The sequence below is a fragment of the Achroia grisella genome, unplaced genomic scaffold (genome assembly GCF_030625045.1).
Source record: "Achroia grisella isolate CSIRO2021 unplaced genomic scaffold, CSIRO_AGI_Agris_v1 utg778, whole genome shotgun sequence".
Classification (NCBI taxonomy): domain Eukaryota; kingdom Metazoa; phylum Arthropoda; class Insecta; order Lepidoptera; family Pyralidae; genus Achroia; species Achroia grisella.
The window spans coordinates 992,453-1,012,635 of record NW_026713018.1 but is presented as its reverse complement, the minus strand read 5'-3'; the positions used below and the strand labels follow the sequence as shown (position 1 = coordinate 1,012,635).

The window sequence follows — 20,183 nt, the reverse complement described above, 5'->3', positions numbered from 1 at the left end:
AATTTCAATAATAATAAAATAATTTTAACAATTGTTATTTGAGTTACGATTAACAATGTCAATAATAATAAAATAATTTTAACAATTGTTATTTGAGTTACGATTAACAATTTCAATAATAATAAAATAATTTTAACAATTGTTATTTGAGTTACGATTAACAATTTCAATTATAATAAAATAATTTTAACAATTGTTACTTGAGTTACGATTAACAATGTCAATAATAATAAAATAATTTTAACAATTGTCAGTTGAGTAACGATTACCAATTTCAATTATAATAAAATAATTTTAACAATTGTTATTTGAGTTAAGATTAACTATGTCAATAATAATAGAATAATTTTAACAATTGTTATTTGAGTTACGATTAACAATGTCAATAATAATAAAATTATTTTAACAATCGTCAGTTAAGTATCAATAATCTGTTTATCTGTTTGTTTCGGCTGATCTCTGAAATGGCTGTATCGATTTTGATGGCATTTTTATTTAGCTGATGTAATAAGGAGTAACTTAGACTACTTTTACTTTAGAAATATTCTTTTATTTAAAAAAAAAATAAAGTTAAATTCGAAGCTGACAAACTCGCGGGTACAGCTAGTAATAAAATAATTTTAACAATCGTCAACTGAGTGCAGACATTGTTCGAACAAAAGTGACTTTTTTGGATAATACAAATTAATTTTTTTTTATGATTTTAGCACTTTATCGATTTATATGTAATCCAAGTCGTTGTCGAAGAGTAGGCTGTCTGGACTTTTCTCGCAGATAAAAGCGAACGGAACCGCGGCACACCACACGTCGTTCAGCAGGCCAGTCCTCACGATGGCCCCGCACTGCTGCCCCAAGTTGTCCAGTGTCGCATTATCTGGGGCACCATTACTCCAGCTTGAGTAACCTGCTTCTTGTAATGTCTCGCCTGCAAAGGGATATGAGGTTATATATTACTGACGCCAACAACATACTACGCAGCATAATCTCATGATATATAATATGAAATTTGTTACACAGATAGTCTAGATCCTGAAAAAGGACATAGGCTACTTTTTAGTGCGAAAAAGGTTTAATAATAATAATAATAATCATGTCTATTACCGCATCAAAGGGAGAGAGATATATATATATAAAGAAATAATAATAATAATCTCAGCACAATTCACACAGCGCCATCTAGACCCAAGTTAAGCTAACTAAAGCTTGTATTATGGGTACTAAACAATTGATACAAATACATAGATTTTTTTTTCGTAAGTACGTACATATTATACATACACCCAGACCGATACAAACAATCATACTCATGAATACAAATGTTTGTGCCGTGCGAGGAATCGAACCCGGGACCATCGGACGTAAAGCGGTGTGCTAGACCGCTAGACCACAGAGGTCGTCATTGTCTTGATAGAATAGAATAGAAATAATCTTTATTCAAATAAACTTAATATAAGCACTTTTTAATAGTCAAGTTTTTTTATTCTACCGCTTATTCGGAATGCAGATTCATCACAAGAAGAATAAGCAAGAAACTTGTGTGTTGCTCTTAAAACTTGTAAGCGGAGATGAAAGGTACTAAAATATCATCATTTTTTAAGTAGAACGATGAAATTTTTTTTGGATTGTAATCTTACTAAATATATTTTCTTTATTTGATCAAGGTCACTATTCCACGCGGACGGAGTCACGGGCTGAGCTAGTATATAGCGTAAAATGTCATAAATAGCCTTTAGAATAAATAAAAATGTTATCTATCTACATATATAGAATAGAATAGAAAATAATTAATTCAAATAAACTTACTTTAAAACACTTTTGAATAGTCATCACAAGAAGAACGAGCAAGAAACTTGCGTGTTGCTCTTTTAAATAATTTTATTATTACTTTACATTTTTAAATTGAAGTGTATGAATATAAACTACCGATTAGAACTAATTCAATATGTATATATGTTATATTTATATACTAGCTACTTGCCCAGGCTTCGCACGGGTGTACATGTATTATATATATCATATAAACCTTCCTCTAGAATCACACTATCTATTAGAAAAAACCGCTTCAAAATCCGTTGTATAGTTTTAAAGATTTAAGGGACGGACAGACAGCGACAGCGACTTTGTTTTGTGATTATCATTCAATTATTGATAAATACCCCACAATACTTATTGTTAACTATCTGCACCCTCGACTTCGTCCGCGTGGAATTTATCTTAATTTTTCTAAATAAAAGTACCCTATATACTCCTTATTACATCAGCTACCTGTCGCAAAAAGTTCCGTCAAAATCTGTCCAGCCATTTCAGAGATTAGCCGGAGCAAACAGACAGACAGACAAAAATTGTAAAAAATGTAATTTTGGTGTATGTACCGTATTTATATTCATATGCATGTAGTAAAAAACGGTCATTGCAATATTACAAACAGACACTCCAATTTTATTTATATGTGTAGATTACCATGTATAGTCAGCCAAACACTGTCTTGGGTCCAGTCCAGAAAACCGATCATCGCAGAATCTTTGAATCTGCAGTTTATTGTGTTTGATGGATACTTAGCGTATAGCTCTTTGAGTGCTTCAGCTTCAATAGCGCTGTTGATGATGGCCAGGTGTCCACCTTCACCAGCACACGTCATGTATGCTTTATGCCATGTGAGGCATGTGTTGTGAAATTTGTAACAGCTCCCGGTTCTGGGCTCCAGGTGGTAATCTATTAAACAGATATTTGGATATATAATAGAAAGTCATATAATTGCTCTATACTCGTATGTACAAATTAGATAATGACACTGTAATATTATATATTTAGGCAGGAGCACCTGGATACCAGCTCGGTCCTTTTGATTCAGTTCAGAGACGTGCATGAGAATTGTCGATGATCCCAATCTCTATAACGGTATCGAGCCACTTAGCTTGAGGCGAGACTTCGATTCGCTTTGTGTGTTCTACCGTATATACAACGGACTGTGTTCTGATGAATTGTTCGACATGATGCCTACAGCTACCTTTTACCATCGCACCGGTCGCCATCGACATGGAATTCATCCCCACACGCTGGAACCTAAGTGGTCCCGAACAGTGCAGTTTCAGAGGAGCTTCCTCCCGCGTACACTTAGATTGTGGAATGAATTTCCTGCAGAGGTTTTCTCGAGAGACTACAGCATTTTTCAAGATGGGTATATTAAGGTTTCTTAAGGATCGGCAACGCGCACGTGACACCCCTGGTGCTTCAGTACTGTACTGTAACCGTTTACCATCAGTTGGGCGGTATGCTTGTTTGCCACCTACGTGGTATAAAAAAAAGACCATTGTCTCTGGCCGTCCTAATTTCTGGCCGGTTGATTACACGGGGAGGGAGTGAAACCCACACCAATTAGTAGTTTTCAATTAGTCCCTTTATTCTATATCATGTTAGAACTCGTAAACAAATTTGTGTTTTTTTTGTCCATTGTTGCAATCTTTTAATCTAATAATTATATATTGCGTTCCTCAAAATACTCACTACTATCGTAAGTGCCACATCCTGTCAGTACATTTTTAGTTTTCTTCTTATAGCATATATATGGGTACACATCAGAAGTGTTAATGACTGCCATGTCTCCATTTGGTAGAAGGAGTAGGCAACTTTCATTATCCTCATTATAATGTGGCTCATCAGGTGCCCAGCGCACCGGAATCCTGCTGAGTGGTATTCCTGAAGTGAAATAAAAAACATTAATCACATTTCTTTTATCAAATTAGACGTTACTTTTATTTATTCTTTAATGCACTTTTAAATACATACAGTACGGTAAAGTGTTAATAAAATCCGTTTAGTAGTCTTTGCGTGAAAGAGTAACAAACATCCATCTATACTCACAAACTTTCGCGTTATACTAGCTGTGGCCGCGGTTACATCCGAAAAAAAATTCAATAAATCATATAGCCTATATGTTATTCTGATGCATAAAGTATATTACTGTAAAGTTTCATCACAATCCGTTCAGTAGTTTTTGCGTGACAAAGTAATAAACATCCATACTTAGAAACTTTCGCGTTTATAATATTAGTAAGAAGTAAAATGATATAATACAGTCAAAATACACAAAAAATATATAACTCAGCCCAAATTCATATAGAGCTGAAAATTGGTAAATAAACCATTACAAATGAAATGTCAAAAATACCGTTCGATCTTACTTCTGCTAAAAACAATTATCATGCCCAATTTACATTCAGCCCGAGTGGGCAGGGAAGTGAGCAGCGCGAGAGTGTAAACACGAGTGGAAACACTTCCTATGCCATTGGCGCTGCCACTCGCGCTGCCCGGCGCTCCATCGATTATCGGTTTTTCGTGCGCGAGTCAAAGGACTGGCAGCGCGAGTGGCAGCGTGTTTTTACATTCAGCTTTCTCGCTCAGTTGTCGCCCGGCAATATTTCCCGCAGCGGGAGTGGCAGGGGAAGCGGCTGAATGTAAACGTAGCATCAATTTAAAAAATCAGGTTTTTCCCATTTTTCTCTGAGGCTGAAAATATTATCATTATACCTTCTAGCGATGAATAAACGCCTTCATAGAATATCGCATGAATTCCGCTGAATACTCCACATTTCGTAGTACTTATGTTGGTTGACATCATAGTGGTCATAGCGTGCAGAAATGATGCATTGAGAGGTGAAGCCAAGACAGCGCCTGTTCAAAAATACATATATATTTATTTATGTGTCCCTCCGATAGATCCCCCGTCTAATTCAAACGGGGATCGATATTACGACGGCCTGAGCCGAGGTCCGAACCCCAAGTGGTGCCCTCAGACTAAAGTCGCATCCGTCAGGCAGGAGTTGGCCTTCAGCCGCTCCATAAGTCCTTCCGCGGGTTTGGAGTGCCATCTCTCGCGCTCTATCGTCCGGTGAAGCTGTAAAGGCCAGCTGCGGCCAACAGCATTAGAGTAGTCCGAAAAAAAAAAACTAAATGAGCGTTACAGTCTCTCAATATACCCATTTAGGAAGATTGTATACAAATAAACACAATTATAAATACTAATTACATAAGGAGACAAGTGAAAAATAATACTTAATCTCAATTTTACATACTATATAAATAATCTACTGCCATCCTACGAAACTCCAGCATTGTAAGTAGCTTTGACATAGTCTACTGTTTTGAGTAGTCATGCTCACTAAAATGTCCAGACTTGTGGCGGCGTGGTGGGCCGGGTCATTGGGCTCCCTAAAATATGGTCGAGCGCAGTGATGGCTGGCTCATCCGTCATACTCGTGAACGGGTGCTGCTTGTAGGGACTGGTCTGCTCTAATCACTATGACTGATTTCCTCTTATTAATTGTTTAACCAGTGGGTTATATATTCAATATTTTTTTTTCTATTTGAGTATTTAATAGAATTAGTGCTAATTGGTGGTTTGTATTCACACACTTAAACTTAAAAATGTAAAGTAATAATAAAATTATTTAAAAGAGCAACACGCAAGTTTCTTGCTCGTTCTTCTTGTGATGAGACAGCTTTCCGAACGAGCGGTAGATTAAAAAATGTAATGACTATTCAAAAGTGCTTCAATGTAAGTTTATTTGAATAAATGATTTTCTATTCTATTCTATTCTATTCCAGCAAATTACAAGAAAATATGTCTATATCTGGAAAACGACTAACAATGTAGGTTAAAATTTAAAACAACTGTTAAAATTAACAACTAGCTGTGCCCGCGGTTTCACCCTTTGAAATTTATAGCCTATATGTTATTCTGATGTAGAAGCTATTACTTGACGACCTCGGTGGTCTAGCGGTCTAGCACACCGCTTTACGTCCGATGGTCGCGGGTTCGATTCCTCGCTCGGCACAAACATTTGTATTTATAAGTATGATTGTTTGTCTCGGTCTGGGTGTCTTATATGTATAATATGTATGTATTTACGAAAAAAAAATCCTATTGTATCAGTTATCTAGTACCCATAACACAAGCTTTAGCTAGCTTAACTTGGGTCTATATGGCGCTGTGTGAATTGTCCTAAGATTGTTGTTTGTTATTATTATTACTGTAAAGTTTCATCAAAATCCGTTCAGTAGTTTCTGTCTGAAAGAATAAGAAATGATGATGATGAAAGCAATTTTTAATACAAATATTACTAATATTATTATGGTCTGTAAAGCGGCGGGGAAGGGAATTGTTAGTAATGTGAACTGAGAATTCCATTGCTAGCAATGAGGTCCTCAGACTTGTGGGTTGACCTTCAAGCGGTTCTCCTAAAAACTACCATGACAAATTCCTGGGCTAAATAACCTGACCTGACCATTCATCTTATCATCATCCACTGGTACCTGCCAGCGTAATCCGTGACTACGGAGACACTATTCGTGTATCATCCATTAAAAAAATTGCTAGCAATGGGGTCCCCAGTCTTGAACCTTGTCGATTGGCCTCCAAGCGGAAGACCTCCTCCCCTAAAAACTACCATGACAAATTCCTGGGCTAACTAACCTGACCTGACCTTATCATCCTCCACTGGTACCTGCCAGCGTAATCTATGACTGCGGGGACACTATTCGTGTATCATCCATTAAAAAAATTGCTAGCAATTGGGTCCTCAGTTTTGAACCTTGTCGATTGGCCTCCAAGCGGAAGACCTCGTCCCCTAAAAACTACCATTACAAATTCCTGGTAAATTGGTCATGATGGGCTAACTGACCTGACCTCATTCATCTTATCACCCTCTACTGGTACCTGCCAGCGTAATCCGTAACTGTAAGGTATTCGAGTATTGTCAATTTAAAAAAATGGTGACAGCGCTTGATTGTTTTTGTATAAACATTTTACCTTCGGCATGACACCGCATTCGTGCTTGGTGCCAGGTTGTTGGTACATAATGCAGTTTCAGCCAACCATTCACTTCCTGGCTGTAGCTATAGTCATACCGATACTGTCTGCCAGCTGTTGAGAAAAACGAAGAATTTACTTAACACTTAATAAGTTTACAATTTGGCAACAGATGACGCAGCTTCTGGTTATTCGTCAGCTGTAATGGCAATGGGGCAGTCACATCACGATATCTAGAGGTGCCCAAATTCGTATCCGTCAGGCGGGAGTTAAAGTCCTTCCTTGATTTGGAGTGCCATCTGCCCCACACCCTATCGTCCAGTGAAACCTTAAAAGCCAGCTGCTTCCAACAGCATTAGAGTATTCCGAAAAAAAAACCACTATATCGAGTTATCGCAGTCGAGAATCTGATAATAAACAGTCTTGCGATTTCTTACAGATGAACGCAGTGTTAAGCAACCTTAAACGAGTTTAGAGACGATCTATTATTTTATAGTTGATATAGAAAACAATCTGACCACCTGACGGTAAGCAGTAACCGTCACTTATATACATGAACAGCACTATGGTAATCACGGTAATATGCGAGATTCGTGATACCACTCGTATCGGATCTAGATGTTCCTACATAGGAATATAATATACATACTTCCATATACCATACATACATTAAAGGTTGCCTGTAAGAGCTTGCTTAGCGATAAGGCCGCCTTTTGTACTCGTCATTGTTATACATATTTTTATAGTAATTAATATTTTCTGTAACTGGTGCAAAAAAGTGTAAAAAAAAATACTTCCAAAAAATATATATCTATGTTTTTATAGCAGTTGTCAAGTTTCCATAATATAAGCTCTTGGCTTTATGAATTAACTTAAAAATATTATTTTGGTTATAATTATAAAATAGAGACTTACCCACTGTAATATCACAGAATAACGCCAAAATACCCAGCACAGAGAAATAATTAATCATAGCTAATTCGTATATTATAAACATACAAATAGTAACTCTTTGCTTTGAAAAACATTGAATTTAATTAAATCACATGTATTTATATAATTCATTATCAATTTCTATATTTAATCAATCCAATTTTATTTATATATATAGATATATAAATAAAATTGGAGTGTCTGTTTGTAATATTTAAATAACCGTTTTTTACTACATGCATATGAATATAAATATGGTACATATACCAAAATAACATTTTTTACTATTTTTGTCTGTCACTCCTATTGTGTGTTTGTTCCGGCTAATCTCTGAAATGGCTGTACCGATTTTGATGGGACTTTTCTTGGCAGGTAGCTGATGTAATAATGAGTGACTTAGGCAACTTTTATTTTAGAAAAAATCTTTTATTTTAGATAAATAATGCTAAATTCAACGCGCACGAAGTCACCGTTACAGCTAGTCAATATTTTAGAACGTATCCTGTTTTTAATTAATTTCTGCATTATTTTCCTTCTGCCTTTTTAATTATATGCAAAATTTTATGTAACATATATGTATAAGAAAGATAAATAATAGGAATAAATTATTTATATATAGTTTTAAATTTGACGCGTTCATTATTTATATATATAACTAGCTGTCCAGGCAAACGTTGTTTTGCCTTAAAATAAAAAAAAAAATATTTAGGGTTGGCTACCCCTAACATTTAGGGGGATGAAAAATAGATGAAGGCCGATTCTCAGACCTACTTCATGAGAATCGGTCAAGCCGTTTCGGAGGAGTATGGGAACGAAAACTGTGACACGAGAATTTTATATAAGATTAGGAACAACTCTTCTTCATGCGATACTGGACTACGCTGACATCTGTTGCCCTAATATTACAGAAGTACAACTTAATAAAATTGAGCGACAAAAAAAAATTTGATCAGATTTATTTTCTGTCTCCGAAAATGTCAGTGCAACTTGAGTTTAGTGCGAACCTCGGAAATGTACTGAACATTTCCGAGTTTTGCACTAAACTCAAGTGTACTGAACATTTCCGAGTTTCGCACTAAACTCAAGTGGCTTCTCATTCGCTTTCGTTGGAATACCTTCTAACTCTTCTTCAGCATTCTCTATAACCCTTCAACTCCTCACTACTTGAAGGAGCGGTTTACCTTCCTCCATACCATAGCGTTGATCTTAGATCGTCAGAGAGTCTCCAGTTAAAGACACCAAGACATAGCACTACATTTCACGGACAAATCGTTTAGTGTGCCAGCTGTTCGTCTTTGGAACGAACTGTCCACATCTGTTCGAAGACTAAAATCACTGCAGAGCTTCAAATTAGGTATCAATAACCACTATTTACGTAAGTTATCGTAATAATAGTATTACGGTCGTATGTATGTGTGAGTATATCGTAAAAGCAATCATCAGTTTCTTAAAACGTTTTTCAATAGAAAAAGTTGAGTAAGAAAGAAAGATTCAGAACTTCTAATTCTATGCATCCATAATTTTTTATCATGATTTAATCACGATAGTTTCCAGAGATAACTGCCAATAGGACGTTCTGAATATTGCTAGCATTGAGTCGATTACTAACAATTACTAACAATTATTAACTAAATACTAACCTTGAATATAGTCTTCATAGCATCAGCATTAGGCGCCGAAATATAAAACATTGCGAAGTGTCTTACGAATCGTGCAGTCAGCGTATTACGACCACTGCCGGGTGGTGCACAGGCACACGACAGTACCACATCTAAGATTTCCTTCCAGTACAGGTTATCACACATCCATATATATGTATGTATATGTAAGTTTATTATATTATTATGTTATATGTATATTTATAACGTTTCTTCTAATATTGTTACTATTATTACACCTCTACCAGACGCAAATCTAATCACTTCGCTTCATCCTAAGATTACTATCTGGAAGAGATCGCTTTTTAGCTATAAGGCCGCCCATTGTTGCCTCTTTGTTTATTGTTGTTGTTTTTTTATCATTTCATACATTGTGTATGTAATTGTATTTTCTATGAGAGGAACAATAAAGAGTTTCATTCATTCATTCATTCATTCATACCACGTTTTATTTATGTTTATTGAGTTGCAGATATTTCGGCATTGTTTCAACTGCCATGATCACGGGTGAACTGAAGAGCAGCGGTTGGATGGTAAATAAAACGTTTTATGGACATATTGACGACCTCGCTGGTGGTGGTGCTAGACCGTTATGGTCGCGGGTTCAATTCCTCGCACGGTGCAAACATTTGTATTAATGAGTATGATTATATCAGTCTGGGTATTTTCTATGTATAATATGTATGTATTTAGGAAAATAAAATATTTGTATCAGTTATCTAGTACTCGTAACACAAGCTTCAGCTAGCTTAACTTGGGTCTAGATGGCATGGTGTGAATTGTCCTGAGATTATAATAATTATTAATACATTCATCTACCTCCTACCAGATTTGGCTGACCAGGGAGAGAAACACGACCGGTTAAGGTGAGTGTTGACGTCGGCAAGGGACCTCTTAAACCTACACCCGGGTCACAAGTCCCGGGAACTGCTCGAAGTTTCCCTGTCTGTAACACGATTGATCCTGCACCCGCACGGTGAATATAGGGAATGTTAAGAAGTTCATCTAAATCAGTCATTCCCATAGTGGTCTATATCGACCCCCTGGGGTCCATAATACAGTTTATTATATATATATAAGGGGTCTACAACAGCAGTCACCTTGTTGTTTTTACTTTATGTTTTAACACTAAACTTTACTACAGTTAGAAATTTACAAAAAATCAATACCAGGGGGTCATGGATGGGGGTCAAGCCAAAAACGAAAAATATGGCAAGGGGTCTACGACACAAAAAAATTTGGGAACCTCTGGTCTAAATGGTTACGTAATACATGAAACTATGTTCCGGTTTCATAGGTGTTTTTTTATTGGGGGTTTTGGGGTATTCTCAGGTGCTAAAACCTGTAGCACTGCGACCTGCATAGATCTATAGTGCTCGCCCTTTTTAAAAGCTCGCTACCTAGACTCATCAAATACAAGAATTGAAAGATGTTCTTAGGAGCGATAGCTTTTATCTCCTCGGGATAGATTTTTTTTTTGAAAGTATACAGTACTTTCAAAAAAAAACTAAATTAGCTTTACAGTCTCCCAATATGCCCACTTAGGAAGATTGTATACATCATCATCATCATCATCACAGCCCGGAAGACGTCCACAGCCAGACATAGGCCTCCCCCAAAGATCTCCACGACGATCGGTTCTGCGCTGCTCGCATCCGATGCCTGCCAGCGAAGGAGCAATAGTTTTTATCTCCTCCCAAAGGAGATATTTCGTTTGTCCGTCAGTGGACAGCCACATAGGAGGTGCAGTGGCGTATTCCCTTCAACTTGTCAAAATCGGCAGATTGTTGCGCCAAGGTCTAATTTCACCATGTGTTTTGTCGCTCGTCAAGATGCTTAAATTGTTTCTACTCAATAGCAGTAGTTTATTGGAGTATTAATTCGCGTTTGTACGGCCTTCGTGCTGGATAGAAAAATATCTGCACACATTGTAGGTAATAAAAACAATAAAACTTCAAAATTATATAATTATTATTTATTTAAATAAGCTATAAGCATTTATCTCCACAATTGTGGTATTGTTACTCACTTTTAAGGAAAAGGTAATTTGCCGGCGGCTATTTGTAAATATATACTATTTATTGAAAACATATTAATTAATATTAATATGTTTTCAATAAATGCATTCTACGAAGAGTTGTTTTTTTCCTGTATAAGCACATGAGAACGTGCAGGTAAATAACACGTTCAGACCTCTCTCCTTACTATGAAAATTTTCTGCAGTCACATACATAGGAAAATGCAGCTATTAGTTGCTTTACGGTTTACTAATAAATTTTTTCTTATAGAATTAAATATAACTGAAAAACTCAATTTAAAAAAAAAGGACTTATTTTTAGCCCAATCTTATAAATAATAGTTTAGTTTAGTTTAGTTTCATTTATTGACCAATGTAAAAAACATCTTTACATATATGGCAAGTCGTAATATACAATAATGATATTTATAAAATTTAAATTCGATTACAATTATATTATTAAATAAAATAAAATAAATTAATTACGTACACAATACACGGTATAAACAATTATAATAAGTCATAATAATGTTTAAAAATCATGATTACGGTATAATTATATAATTACATTTTGAGTCATATATTCTGTTATATTATAAAAAGGATGTTTTTCAAAATAATATTTTATTTTCAATTTAAATTCTTTTGAAGGTACATAATTGTCTGATAGTAATAGGTAGCTTTTTATACATTTTTATTTTTAAAGTAATGCCATGTTTAAAAGTTTTAATACAAAACGGTATCAAAATTAGGAATATTATGTAAGAGATTAAAATTATAATGAACTTTAAGAATAACGAATAGAAATCCTTATATTTAAGGTAATAATAGAGTCAGACGAGTGGCGCTGAACGAAATTTTTTTACGTCAGTTACGAGTGAAAGTATTGCTATCTCGCTTGGGTGAAAGGAGACGCAACATTTCTGAATAGAGATATAACGAATAATGAAGAATTTTATTCTGTGGATTCATTGTAATTCTATTATGTGGACTCCTCTTGAAACATAAAGTTTAAACTAAGTTTAATATTGTGGAAATTTTCGACTAAAAATCAAGAAACTTCCTACATTGTCCGTAACGAAACTATACTGCAGTCCTCTGGACAATGCCCAAGAGTCTAATCAAGCTACATAATACCTCGCAACATGTACTGTTAAACAAACAAACAGTTGTTCTCATACAAAATTAGCACAAACGATCCTATGGGAGTTAATTTTATATTACGTGAAATAATGTTGTACAATTATCTTCATTTAAATCAGACTTATTAAAATTGAACATCTATGACCACTTGTCGACTACAAGATTATTAATTTTCTGCGGTTTACTATATCGCTTCACTTCTCAAGGTCGCCGGTTCGATTCCCCGCACATAGCTAGTATTTGTAGTCATGAGCATGATTACTTGTTTTGGTCTAGGAGTTTTCTATGTATATTAGGTATACATTTATATAATACATGTATCTAAGTATTGTATATCTTGACGACCTCGGTGGTCTAGCGGTCTAGCACACCGCTTGACGTCCGATGTTCGCGGGTTCGATTCCTCGCACGGCACAAACATTTGTATTCATGAGTCTAATTGTTTGTATCGGTCTGGGTGTTTTCTATTTATAATATGTATGTATTTACGAAAAAAAAAATTGTCTATGTATCTGTATCAGTTGTCTAGTACTCATAACACAAGCTTTAGCTAGCTTAACTTGGGACTATGGCGCTGTGTGAATTGTCCTGAGATTATGTTATATTATATTATATTATATCAGTTGTCTAGTACTCATAGCCATACAGCATAATAAACAAAAATAAGAGATGAAACGTATTAGAAAGTGTGTGAGCACTTTCAAAATAACAACCTATTAATTTCTAGCAATTTTTATTTGTGTGATAATGTTTTCCTCGTCTTTGTAAGCCGCAGACACAATGGGGATTATATTTTTAAGAAATAAATGTTTCTTTATGTGTGACTCGCCACAAATAATTCAGAAATGTTTCCCTTTCTATGTTGTTACTTTATTATAAATCCTTGTACGGCTGTAGGCAGAAAGGTTTGAAAGCGTATTAGATATATTTATTTTTTTATTTCTATATTTGAGCGTTAGGTTAGGTATTAATGCGGTCCATAGAGTCGGCAGCACTAAACAGTGTCACTTGCCAAAGGCCAGAGCCGCAGCCGCGGCGTAGGCGGGGGGGAGATTCGATGGACACCTGAGTCTGATCAGTGTGGACATCGAATCCATACTTGACCCTAGGGTGGTGGATTGTTAGGGCAATCCGAAGCTCACCGGGGAGGCATTAAGGTCTGGGAGGTGGCGTGCAGAGACTGTTCCCTGCACACCTAGATGGAAGGTCCCTTCGATGGGGACCACGCCGGTGGAGAATGCCTTGCGCGATCCCATGGTCACGGCGATTATGTCCAGGAGGAACAGTCGTCAGGTTTTTAGCAGGTAGGAGTCCGGCAGTATCCATTCTTCCCTAAGAGAATGGTTCTCCATGATGGATTTTCATGACGTAAAAAAAAAGGTATAAAAGGTATAAAAGGTGTAATAAAAGGTAAAGGTAATGCGGTCTAAGCTGTTACAAGCTCTAATAGTGCCTACTCTTACTTGAAAGAGCCAATGTAGCAAGAGGCAAGAATAGACACAGAACAGATGTTGGTAGAGAGTTCCACTCCTTAGCTGCTCGCATAAGGAAAGGCATCTAATAAGGAATAATGAAACAATCGTAGAATTAAAATATTTTTAATGTCCAAAGAATCAAAGTACAGTCACAGATAAAACATTTTGATCCGTATTCCGAACCTCCTTAGTCTAAGCAGGTTGTATCACCGGCTTGCTTACTGGAGGAAAGGGCGCTCGGTAATACTGGCCACATAAAAACATGTGCCACTTAAATTTCAAAAAAAGAATAATAAAACAATTGAAAATAAGGACAGGAATTAAAAGGACGCTCCGTATTTTTATCTATATAAAACAAGATAATTAATGATTTATTTAACACAATATAATTGTTTTTAATGAAAATATACACTGTAGAGTGCGTGGCCACTAAACAGTACTACACATCGGGACGTTCCTGAGCAAAGGTGAGTAAGTGTGGTGTTACATTGCTTACTTTGGGGTGTTCAGAGTGTGGAAGAAGTTCTTCCAGGTCGAAATCATATTTATACTTCCTTTTCCATTAATTATTTTCTTTTCAATAAATACAGTCCACTCTCTCTGTTATATATTAATTTATAAGGACATTTATTATAGAAGCAAACTGTCTGGGCTTTTTTCGCAAATGAATGGGAAAGTGATGACGTCACACCACAAATCGTCCAAGTAACCCGTTCTGAACATGCCGCCGCAGTGTTGGCCCAGGTTACCATGTTTACCATTATCCGGCTGATCGGCCGGCCAATTCTTGTACCCGGCTTCATCTAATGTCTCACCTGGAAAAAAAAAAAGTTATTGATTTGCTTACTACATGGTAGTTTTGTATCTTTCTTGTGGGGACTGGTCTGTTCACGAACACTGATTAGATTTTTTTCTTTTGCAATAGCACATGCTGGTGGTAACTCTATTCTCCCAAATTCGAATTTATAATGAATCTATATTATTGTAGACATGTACAACATTTATTTGAACGAGCTGAGTATCTTGTCACTTCTTCTCCTCTCAACATCATTCCGAACTGACATATCATAAGCGTCTGTAATAGACCTACATGAATAAAGATATTTTGAATTCAAGAGCATTATTTATATTATTAAATTCCGTTGTATATCTTTTTACTTTGAAAATAAGTGATATGTCATCAGCAAACAATACTATGTTAAGTATGTTTTGAACTGGTATGGTTTATATATTTAAACCTATAACTAAACTTTGGGAGTTATGTAAAAAAGTATTACCATGAATAGTAAACCAAGTATTATCCTCGTTCCAATCCAAAAATCCAAGGAAAATGGGGTCTGTGCGTAAAGCCTTTATAGTGTTTGCAGGATACTTAGCAAATAGCTCTTTGAGTGCTTGCGCTTCAGTAGCGCTGTTGATGATGGCCAGGTGTCCACCTTCAGCTACACACGTCATGTACGCTTGGTGCCACGTCTGGCCTGTGTAGTGAAATTTGTAGCAACTGCCCGTCCTGGACTCCAGGAAGTATTCTGTTAAAAAGAATAAATCTGAATCGAAGTGAAATACATGTGTAAGCTATATTGCTGTAAAGTTTTATTAAACTCCCTTAAATAGCATTCGCGTGAATGAGTAAAAAACATCCATCCACAATCACAAAGTTTCACATTTATAATATTAGTAATATCTAAAAGATAACTTGGGAATTTGCGGATCATGAAGCAGTCTGTATATTGAGCCACACGAAATAAAAAGAAATATCCATAAATTGAGTTCTACTGCTAGGAAGCTTTAGAATTCTGGAGTGGTTCTGTCAGAGGTGTTTTAGCCGAGAGGATAGCAAGTGAAGGGGTAGTGAGGGGGTAGCAACTGAAATCGGGAACGAAGGTTCTTGTTAGTTCTCATCTTAAAAGTATTCCGAACTACTATAGATTTCACATATCATAAGAATCTGTAATACTTACATGACTTACCATACTTTTGATTTGATTTGACTCAGACTCGGGAGAAGCCGGGGTATGTCACTAGTCGTTAATATACTTACTTGTATCAGTTGTTCCACATGTTGTCTGTACAACAGACTGCGTTTTTTTCTTGTAACATATATAAGGAAATACTTGGGTGCAATTGACATCAGCCATAGTTCCATTTTGGGATAGCAGCAAACAGCTCTCGTTGTCTTCGTAGTTATCAGGCTCGCCGGGTGCCCAACTCACGGGAATCCTCGAGAGTGGCACTCCTTTAACAAAACTGTATTTAGTCTCGGTGGTCTAGCGGTTTTGCACACCACTTTACACCGTTGGCCGCGGCTTTGATTCCTTGCACGGTACTACATTCATGAGTATGAATGTTTGTATCGGTATGGGTGTTTTCTATGTACATTATGTTAGTATTTACAAAAAATTGTATATATTTATATTAGTTGTCTGGTACCCATACACCTGGCTGTTTAGTCAGGACTAGATGGCGTTGTGTGAATTGCCCATGGATATTGTTATATTATAAATACATATCATATTAAAAAATAATTTTACCTTCTACAGAAGTATATACGCCTTTAGAGAGAGTCGCGTGGATACCACTGTAGATGCCACATTGTAAACTGTTGGTAACCACAATCGTTTTCATGACTCGTAACAGGTGTTCATTAAGCGGCGAAGCCAGGACAGCACCTTTTAGAACGAAATTCAACTATTGTATAATCATTGAATGTCATCAATTTTGATTCAGGCAACTTAATATTATTTATTTAACAATATATACCCCTATATAACCCTATACATATATATATCCCCTAACAATATAGGCCCATATTATACCCCTTATTATGGTCCTTACGGACTAACATATATATATATATATATATATGTAGTACTACTCGCAGACCCGGCCACGCGTTGCTGTGGTTAAATAATAGACAAATAATTTGCAATAAAATAATATTGCGACTATAAATTGAGATGTAAGCTACCCTATCTTTCAAGTTGGATCAAATTGCACACAATGTGCAAATCAAATTTGCAATCGGTTCAGTAGTTTAGGAGTACATCGCGGACAGACAACGTGGGGGGGGAAAGGGGATTGTTAGTAATGTGGACTGATGATCCCATTGCTAGCAATGTACCAAATCAGGTTGACCTCCACGCGGTTCCTCCTGGAAACCATCATGATAAATTCATGGTGAATTTGTCATAATGGGCTAACTGACCTGACCTCATGTTCATCTTATCATCCTCCACTGGTGCCCCGCCAGCGTAAACCGTTAACGTAGGCGGGTGAACCATTCCATTGTCATACATAAAAAAAAAGACAGACAACATGGCACGTAATTTTTATATATATAATAATAAAATATAAAATAATAATATTGTATTTGTGGTCACCACACTGACTATGGTAGTCTGCTACGGTAGCGCCAGTACTGTCTGCCAGTAACCCTTCGGCCAGTAGTCTTACTTCATAAAGTTAATTAGTTAAAAATGACGTAGTGGAGTAACTTGAAACAGTCGTGCTTGTGACAAAGTTCAAACTTGTGGTGGCGTGGTGGGCCGGGTCAATGTGCTCCCATGTATATTTTTTTTAAATATATTATTTACTTCCGGCTAGTAATTTTTCTTTTTCGGACTTCACCAATGCTGTTGACCGCAGATGGCCTTTACAGCTTCACCGGACGATAGGGGGTGAGTGCAGATGGCATTCCAAACCCGCGGAAGAACTTATGGAGCGGCTGAAGGCCAACTCCCGCCTGACGGATGCGACTTTAGTCTGAGGGCACAGCTAGGGGTTCGAACCTCGGCTCAGGCCGTCGTAACATCGATTCTCTTTGAATTGGACGGGGGATCGATCGGAGGGGATGCTAGTAATAACTCATATTATAAATACCATATGACATAAGTTATTAGTGGCCTGAAGAAATGAATAAGTAACTTTGGTAGACGGTCAATTTACTTGACATGTTAAATAAATGACAACCAATGTATACCTATGTTTATCTATACATATAAATAAAATTGGAGTGTCTGTTTGTAATATTGAAATAACCGTTTTTTACTACATGCATATGAATATAAATTTATTTCTTTTTTCTTTTCATTCAGCACGACTTCGGTAGCCTTAACGAAATGACCTTTGACCAACAGTGGGACAACATAGGTTAATAATCTATACATAAAAAATAAAATGAAGAGTCTATTTGTAATATTGATATAACCGTTTTTACTACATGCATATGAATATAATACGGTACATACACCAAAATAATATTTTTTATAATTTTTGTCCGTCTGTCTGTCTGATCCGGCTAACGATTTTGACGGGACTTTTATTGGCAGGTAGCTGTTGTAATAAGTAGTAATGGCAGGAGTATATTAGGCTACTTTTATTTTAGATTTTTTTCACGCGGACGAAGTCGGGGTTATAGCTAGTAACAAATAAATTTGATTTGATTTGGTTTTGATAGAATAGGTACCTTCGGCATGGCATCTCAACCGTGCCTCGTTCCATGTCCCTGGAATTCTGTGCAGCTTCCACCAGCCCGCAATCTCGTTATTGTAGGTGTAGTCAAACCGATATTCTCTGCTTTCTGTTGAAATTCAGTTTCAGCATGAACTTTTGTTTGTTATTTTGACCTGATAATGATTGGATATAAAGTAGCCTAATATAGAGAAGCATTTGAGATACTGCAGCATGGTGGATATCCTCTCCACTGTAGCGTTATATATAATGTGATGAGGTGTCGCTACATAAACTACTTGTTTATTGGAGCATGTAGGTAGTGAGTATACAGGTGTACAAATTGTACTATTAATTGTATATTATTAACTTTACTTGATGGCATGGCTTATTAGTAACGCGTACATTGGACGCTGAGTCGGAACGTGGACTGACTTTACACTTAACTTAAATCTATGTTGTCTGAAGAGGCACTAATGGAAAGATTGCCAAGTGTTGACAGAAATATTACAAGTGTAAATACCAAACGATATGAATATGACAAATCTTATGACGATTTATTAAGCTTAAGACTAACAATAAACAAAATAGATGATGAGCGTGTGTATGTCAAATATATTGTAGTGTATATAACATTTTTTATTGATTTAAAGAAAAAAAAAATGAGCTACAAGAAAGGTGTACAAAGCTTATTTATTGATAAGTAGTTCTGATTTGATCATAGAATAACATCGTATTGCAATTTTAATAAAAATAAGGACTCACCAGAGACTGATGTAAAAAATAATAATGTCATAATACCCTTTGTTAGTAACTTAACCATTTTAAATACAAGTATACAACACAATCGCAGTATCAAAACAGTAATGTGTGAATAAAAAAAAATACGCGATATATATTTAGGTTGTTATCAATTTTAATAGACCATATCCTGTGAATGATGGTACACCGTGCAGGGTATTTGCGATAGCACCCTATCAGAGGTTGTGATTTCACAGAAAACAATACGAGTAACCGCAAGCATACCAGAGGTAGGTAGAGAGCAAACCCAAGCTAATGTGGGTGGTGCATTTAACAAAATAATTGACGGCCTCGACCTATTTTTATACTACATAGGTGGCAAACGAGCATACGGCCAATACAGTAAACGGTTAACGTAGCCTATGGACGCCTGAAACACCAGAGGTGTCACATGCGCGTTGCCGGCCCTTAAGAAACCTTAATATACCCTTACCTTAACCTTACCCTTCTTGAAAAACATGCTGCAGTCTCGTGAGAAAACCTCAGCAGGAAGTTCATTCCACAATCTAAGTGTACGCGGGAGGAAACTCCTCTGAAACCGCACTGTCCGAGACCACTTAGGTTCCAGCGTGTGGGGATGAATTCCCTGTCGATGGCATTACATTACATTACAGTTTTTCAGTTCATCTTGTTCCTTTAACTCATTTGTAGTGTCCTCGCTCCATTCAATAAAAGTACGATGTAGTTAAAATTCATTATTCGTTGCATCTCTATTCAGAAATGTTGCGTCTCCTTTCACCCAAGCGAGATAGCAATACTTTCACTCGTAACTGACGTAAATATTTAAGTTCAGCTCCACTCGTCTGACTCTATTATTACCTTAAATATTAGGATATCTATTCGTTATTCATAAAATTCATTATAATTTTAATCTCTTACATAATATTCCTAATTTTGAT

General features: G+C 36.2%; 2 protein-coding genes across 2 annotated transcripts; both read right to left on the bottom strand.

The window, feature by feature from the left end:
* Positions 1 to 671: 671 nt before the first annotated feature.
* LOC131850625 (uncharacterized) lies at positions 672 to 6,917 on the bottom strand. Its single transcript, XM_059200920.1, has 5 exons — positions 6,809 to 6,917; positions 4,528 to 4,671; positions 3,505 to 3,696; positions 2,461 to 2,712; positions 672 to 925 (listed from the first exon to the last, which is right to left on the bottom strand). The coding sequence occupies exons 1-5, from the start codon at positions 6,825 to 6,827 to the stop codon at positions 720 to 722; spliced, it is 813 nt and encodes a 270-aa protein (XP_059056903.1). The 5' UTR covers positions 6,828 to 6,917; the 3' UTR covers positions 672 to 719.
* A 7,747-nt stretch (positions 6,918 to 14,664) lies between these two features.
* Positions 14,665 to 19,330, bottom strand: LOC131850624 (macrophage mannose receptor 1-like). Its single transcript, XM_059200918.1, has 6 exons — positions 19,249 to 19,330; positions 18,500 to 18,613; positions 16,566 to 16,703; positions 16,076 to 16,270; positions 15,312 to 15,563; positions 14,665 to 14,849 (listed from the first exon to the last, which is right to left on the bottom strand). The coding sequence occupies exons 1-6, from the start codon at positions 19,304 to 19,306 to the stop codon at positions 14,665 to 14,667; spliced, it is 942 nt and encodes a 313-aa protein (XP_059056901.1). The 5' UTR covers positions 19,307 to 19,330.
* Positions 19,331 to 20,183: the final 853 nt, after the last annotated feature.